The sequence below is a fragment of the Coffea arabica genome, chromosome 9e (assembly GCF_036785885.1).
Source record: "Coffea arabica cultivar ET-39 chromosome 9e, Coffea Arabica ET-39 HiFi, whole genome shotgun sequence".
In the NCBI taxonomy this organism is placed as follows: Eukaryota; Viridiplantae; Streptophyta; class Magnoliopsida; order Gentianales; family Rubiaceae; genus Coffea; species Coffea arabica.
The window spans coordinates 6,208,964-6,215,320 of NC_092327.1; the positions used below are offsets into that span (position 1 = coordinate 6,208,964).

Consider the following 6,357-nt stretch of genomic DNA (forward strand, 5'->3'; position numbering starts at 1 on the left):
TTGAAACAAGATGGAAGATAATTTCTTGAATGATTGTCTAACTATATACATAGAAAAGGAAGTTATTGAAAAATTTAGCACTGATTCAATCATAGATAAATTTAGTTCTATGAAAGAACGTAAATCTCATTTTACTTCTAAGAAAAGAGATTGAAATTTCAAGGTATGTTAATATAACTTTTATCTTTTTTATTTGAAAATAGTTATATTTATATTGCATAGTCGACATATTGGAACATCTTCTCATAATGTTCAACTTGGATGGTTTGTGATATTATAAAATATTTAATCAAAAGTTATTTCTTATCTTGATTTTTGCTGTGACTATACTGCATATTTACGAAATAAACATACCTTTATAATTAAATTTAATATTTGATATTTTTAGATGTCATATATTTAAATAGATAAAAATTATTTTGTTAGAAAAAATTTTGCACCCCCCCCCCCGCCGGCGCGGGCGGAGAAAAATCCTGGTCCGTCGTTGTCGCCATCAAATACAGACAAATATGCATATTAAAGTGGTACAAATTTGGGGGTGCAAAGTGGAGTTAGTCCCGGTTGGGAAAGTAGACGCTACCAATAGTCTCCCAAGAAGCTGATGGAAATCTCTGCAATAGTTTCCACACCATCCTGACGGCCACAATCAAAGTGAACAACAGGAAGCCCGCAAACACGAAGCACACCGCAGTTGGAGTTGCAGGTGATATTGTTAGTGCAGAGTAGATGTATCCTAGCATCAGAAGGACCAAAGCAATGTGCAGCACACCGTAACCAGTTGTTGGTAGCAGCAAAAAGACAATGCCCAATGAAGCACCAAATGCCAATGAATTCCCCAACAAGAATGGATAAAACTTAGTGGCTCGCATCACCACTTCTCCAGGCTCCACCGCTGGTTGATTTGAGGTGGCCATGGAGTTAGTAAATGTGTTGGTGTCACCTTGGTGGACTCCTCCTGGAGGGCTGAGGACTGATTGATATGCTGACGTGGCTATTAGTATTGCCGCAGCCAACATGGAATTGCGCATTTCACCTGATAAGCCTTCGTCCAAATAAGCGTTGATTTGAAATATTTTCTCAATCAGTGCCTCTGGTGACCCCAACATTTCTGCTAAAGTGGGAAGTTGATGAAGCCGTGAAGCTTTTGAAGCTCCTGCCCTAAGTAAAATCTTCTTCATCCTTGCGTTCACTTGGATTGGAGGTTTAGTGTTGGATATATCAAGGGCTGTCAGGCCTTCTTGGTTCTTTGCGTTAACATTGACATATTTAACCAGCAATTTGGCAACCTGAAAAGCAAGTAAGAGGGATTATTTATCGATCAGCCCAGTTAATTATACTCACCGGCATTCTATCTAAAATCTCATATGATCTTTGTTTTTTTTAGCATGGAAATTTAAGAAGTGAGGAGGGGAGAAAGGGAGATTTAAACCAAGGACATCTAACTTTTGGAGCCTCTAGTTCAGCCATAAACGTATTCAGGACCTCTAATATCTCGAGTCCTAACCTTTGCAAAAAATGTCATAGTTGCATATAGTAGCACATCTCCACAAAACTACGGTATCATTAAAGTAAACATTCAGGAGTCGTGGCATCTCAAATTCCTATTTCTTTGGTTAAATATGACTATGCCTCTTTTCTGATAAACACTAACCGAGATCTGATTCCAATTTTGGGATAAAATGCAACAATGTGCCAAGAACCTGATTTCATGAGCAGTTACCGCCCCAAAATCCAAGCATTGTGCATTCATGTACAGTGCTTGTAATTGTTTGTCTAAATATGCATCTTATTGTCTATGAGAAAGAGAAAAAAAAAATGTAAGGAAATGTACCTCAGTTTGATTTGTCGATGCTGCGACATGCAACACTGTATTGCCATCTTCATCCCCCCAGTTCAATATTTCTCTCCTATTAGTTCACTTTAGCCAACCAAAGAGCACTTTAAAAGCTCTAAGTTTTCCATTTTTCACGGCAATGTGTAGAGCAGTCTCGCAGCATAAGGTCACATCCTCGATTGATGCTGGACATTTCAGCAGAAATTCAGCCAAAAAATCAATTTCCTCTACTTCTGCAGCATAATGCAAAGGAGTAATTCTTTCTCTGCCCTGAATACGGATCAGCTCTGGAGCAAATCTTACAAGCCTTCTCACAGTTTTTCTGTGGCCATTTCGTAAAGCTAGATCCAAAGGGCTAAAGCCATCGTGGTTTAAAACCCTCCCTAAAGAAGGCTTTAAACTCATGATTTCAAGGGCAAAGTGTGTATGCCCTGTTTCTGCAGCAATGTGCAATGGTGTATGGTTGAATGGTTTCTGATCTATGCATTCCAAAAGGTCTGGATTATTGCTAATCACTCTATATAAGGCACTAACATCATCTTCACTAGCAGCTATGGACAGTTGCTGCATTCATGTTGAAATTTCAAATTACCACGACTCCTCTTTATCAAATAGAACTTGAAAGAAAAACATTGTCAATTTCAAGTAAAAGAAACGCAATATTTCCTATGATGGCGAGATGCAGCGGAGTCATCCTATCAAATAGCACTTGCAGGAAAGCAGAAAGAAAATAGCATCTGAATCAAGCAAGAGCCACATGTCCAGGCAAAGATAAAAGTGAAAAGATTAATGACAAAACGAGAGAGGGAATTGCAATAAATGTTATGCGATAGAAGAAGCATAGGAAAATGGATTAATTACACAAATTAGTCCAAACAAGCAAGCCAAGGGTGATTGACAAACCCTCAAGTGAAAACAATAGGATTCAAATCAGAACCCACACAAGATACCACAGGAATTTCCACTTGAGCGCACTTAGGAATAGGAATTAATCCAAATACAATGCTGTTAAAAATAGAAAAAAAAAAAAAGGTCAAAAGCTGTAAAATAAAACTCTAGCTACGTCCTATTTGTAGGCAACAAGTTCTAAACTGAAAAGGAAAAGAAAATACATGAAAATACGAAAAATGAATAAAACATCGTGTCTGGCAGCCTTTAGGATCCGCGAATGGATCCAAGGTGCCCATCCACGGATCCGGCCCGCATATCTAGCCCGGCCCTGGATTCCTGGATTGGATTGTGTCCAGAAGCTCACACAATCGAGGAGATTAATCTGCAGCACAGATTTGTGGGTGTTGGTTTTTTGAGGGCATAAACTAAGAAACAACACCTTAGTGTTGCAAAAAAAACTTATAAGAGACTTGTATTGAAGTTGGAAAATAAGCTTATGTTCTACATTCATCAACTCACTATTTATAGTGATTATTACATGAAACTGGTAAAATATCAACTAACAATTATCCTAAAAATCTCAACAAAATATAATCTTCTTCTACTAGCAAATCTTAGCTAAAATATTTGTTAACAAACCAACATGATCTTTGGTTAACAAATATCCTTATTTTTCTAATAACTAAATTATTTTGATATCAAACTCAATCTGATAAAATCTGTAGGAAAAGTTGGCATATCTCAACAGTGGGGCTAAGGAAAGGATAAGCTCACAAATTCTTCGAAGATGCAGCTTTGAAGATTGATTCAATCCCTTTGATGCGCGACCCAACTCCCTTCTTTAGATCATCAAAACTCATTCCACATAAAAATGAGAAAGGTTTCCTTTATGTGCGTTCGAAGCCAACCTCAAAGAAATTAACATGTATGTGATAGGCTGCAGTTTAGTACAGTTTATACCGAGTAATCCTCGATACACATTTAGATGGTTGAGTATTATTAAATTTAAATTATGACTCTTAGCCTTAGTTAAAACTAATGAAGTTTTCCAACTTTAACACAAATCTCTTCCTACTTTTCTTGCAACTCAAATTCTTAGCTTATCATCCGTCATTCACTTTGTTGTGGAATAAGTCTATTGGTTTTTTTTTTGTGACGACTAAGAGTGAAAAATCTACAAATTCATACAAAGACTCCTCCTTGGAAATTTTATAAAATAATTACAAGAAACAGTAGTGTAATTTTCATTATCTTTCTTGCTGAACAATAAAAGACAAAGTTTTGCTTTTTAATACCTATAGCAACTTGGTCAATAAGGAGTTTGAATTTATCTATTTTGTATATGAGAAAAAATTTGGTTAACTCTTTAATTGATCACATATTCATATTGCTAATCTTAGTTTTGTTCATCAAATTAAAAAAAATGTCATGTAATTAAAAATAATTTTCTTTTGATATAGCACAAGAGTTTGTGCTAGACTAATGTAATATTTGCATTCTGTTATTGCAAACTGTTTATTTATTTTTTTAGAGAAAATTATCTAACATTTTTTTGACCAAAATAATGTAGGTATCAAACACACAAAGTATAACAGTTGCTATAGCCCTTCGCAAAATAAAAAAAGAAGCGCATAGTTTTTTTATTTTATTCATTTTAAATTCACCTTTGATCTACGTATTAAAATTTTGATTTACCTTTCATATTGCGTAGAAAAAACCAACAAATAGGATTTTAAGTTGGGATTTGAAGAAAAGTTAAGCGATAATATCATTTTATAGCAACAAGTAGGAAAAGATTTGCATAAATTAGAAAAATTTAATTGGTATTAAATAAGGTTGAAAAGTTGACAACAAAATGCAGTCTAATTGGTGAGATACTTCTCCTAAAGAATACACATGGCAATCAACTAAGTACAAACTACAAAGTCAATTATTTGGCAATTATACTGTAAGGATGCAGCACAAGTTTCAGGTAAACCAAATTGTGAAAACACAAGGAGTGCAGTAAGTAATGAGTTGTTGTTGCTGTTGTCATTATTATTACTGTTGCTATTACTGTTATTTTTATTATTAAACAAAAACAATGAAACGGAAAATTGAGGGAAGTAGTAATTTCACCTGGAGAGAGTTATTGAAATACCAAAATGTGATGTCCAGTTGCCTATTGACATCTTGGAGTTCCTGCGTCATTCCGGTGGATCTCGACTGGTAACGGTTGGGATGAGAAAGAAGATGATTGTAGCTCAATGGTGGTATCATTTGATTATTTGTGACAGACCAGTCTTCACTCATAAAAATGTCTTCCCACTCTTCACTGGTTGTTTTGGAACGTAAGAGACCGGCAACTGTTTTCACAGCCAAAGGCAGCCCTCCACACTTTTTCACAATTTTCTTTCCTATTTCTTCAAATTCCAAGGCTTGACTGCCATCTCTATTCTCAAAGGCATGCTTCACAAATAAGGACCAACAATCATCCTCTGATATTAAATTCATATGATGAATTGACTTCTCTCTGCCCATCATTCTTGCAACGTACAGATTCCTTGTTGTAAGAATGATTCTACTACCCCGTAATCCACCTTCGAAAGCAATCCGTAAATTACCCCATTGATTGTAGTCACTAATCCAAACATCATCTAGAACAAGAAGAAACTTTTTACCGGTAAGACCAACTTTTAACTTCACCTGGAGGGAATTTAAATTCTCATGGGAGTCGGAAAATGAAATGTTGAGTTCCCTAAGGAGTTCCTTTGTTATCCTAGTAGGATCATATTCTTCTGATACGTAAACCCATGCCATGGTAGAAAAATGGTCCTTCGCCCTCTGGTCATTGTAAACCAATTGAGCCAAGGTGGTTTTGCCAATTCCACCCAGTCCAAATATGGGAATCACAGCGATGCGATCCCCGTTTGCATCCTCAGATAGCAACATTTGTATTATCTTCTCTCTGTCATTATCTCTTCCATAAATAGCAGTCTTATCAACCAAAGAAGTAGTTGGTATTGGTAGTTGACATGATTGTCTCTTCGACTCCCCAACTTGAAGACCCAAGGGATTAATTTGTTTTACAAATGCTTCCAGTCTAACTGCTATTCTCTCTATCTGGGGAATAATCTTTTTAAGGAACTTACTACTCAGAGATGGAATGCAATCGGAAGCACTCTCCCAGTTTCTGCTTGAGCTTTGGCACACATTTTCCTCCTTAACTCGCAGAGCTTCCGCATTGATCTCATTGAGTAAGCCATCTGCTTCGTATACAGTATCACGAAGCTCTTCAAGCCATTGCTTGACAGATGGGTTCCTTGTTTGCTTGATATCTGCATCATCAAGTAGTGCTGCAGCTACCACTAAATTCATCTTGAGTTTTTTGAAGAGTTCAACATCTGCTTGGCAGACTGTGTCACGAAAGAAATTCAGAAACTCTGCTTTAGGCATACTATCATATACCACTGGAAGGAAAGTGGGAATAACAGAAGCCATATCTCCGAATGAAAGATACACAGCTTAGAATAACTTGCACGCCAACTGTACAGAGAGAGAGAGAGACAAAGAAAGGGAAAGCGAGAGCCCTGGAATGATTGAAAAGAAGATGAGCCTTGTTGCTTCCAATGGAGGAGTGACCAAAAGCTGTG

At 36.6% G+C, this 6,357-nt stretch overlaps 2 protein-coding genes across 3 annotated transcripts; both read right to left on the bottom strand.

The window, feature by feature from the left end:
• Positions 1 to 404: 404 nt before the first annotated feature.
• Positions 405 to 6,357, bottom strand: LOC113709562 (putative disease resistance RPP13-like protein 1). 2 transcript variants are annotated; one of them, XM_027232357.2, is made up of 3 exons: positions 4,844 to 6,357; positions 1,832 to 2,398; positions 405 to 1,286 (listed from the first exon to the last, which is right to left on the bottom strand). In XM_027232357.2, the coding sequence occupies exons 1-2, from the start codon at positions 6,203 to 6,205 to the stop codon at positions 1,916 to 1,918; spliced, it is 1,845 nt and encodes a 614-aa protein (XP_027088158.1). In that variant the 5' UTR covers positions 6,206 to 6,357; the 3' UTR covers positions 405 to 1,286; positions 1,832 to 1,915. The 2 variants fall into 2 exon arrangements, with proteins under 2 accessions (XP_027088158.1, XP_027088159.1); XM_027232358.2 differs by lacking the exons at positions 405 to 1,286; positions 1,832 to 2,398 and adding an exon at positions 2,405 to 3,107 and having other exon boundaries at positions 4,844 to 6,356.
• On the bottom strand, positions 552 to 1,347 carry LOC113710051 (uncharacterized). The gene is made up of 2 exons (XM_027232899.1): positions 1,342 to 1,347; positions 552 to 1,286 (listed from the first exon to the last, which is right to left on the bottom strand). The coding sequence occupies exons 1-2, from the start codon at positions 1,345 to 1,347 to the stop codon at positions 552 to 554; spliced, it is 741 nt and encodes a 246-aa protein (XP_027088700.1).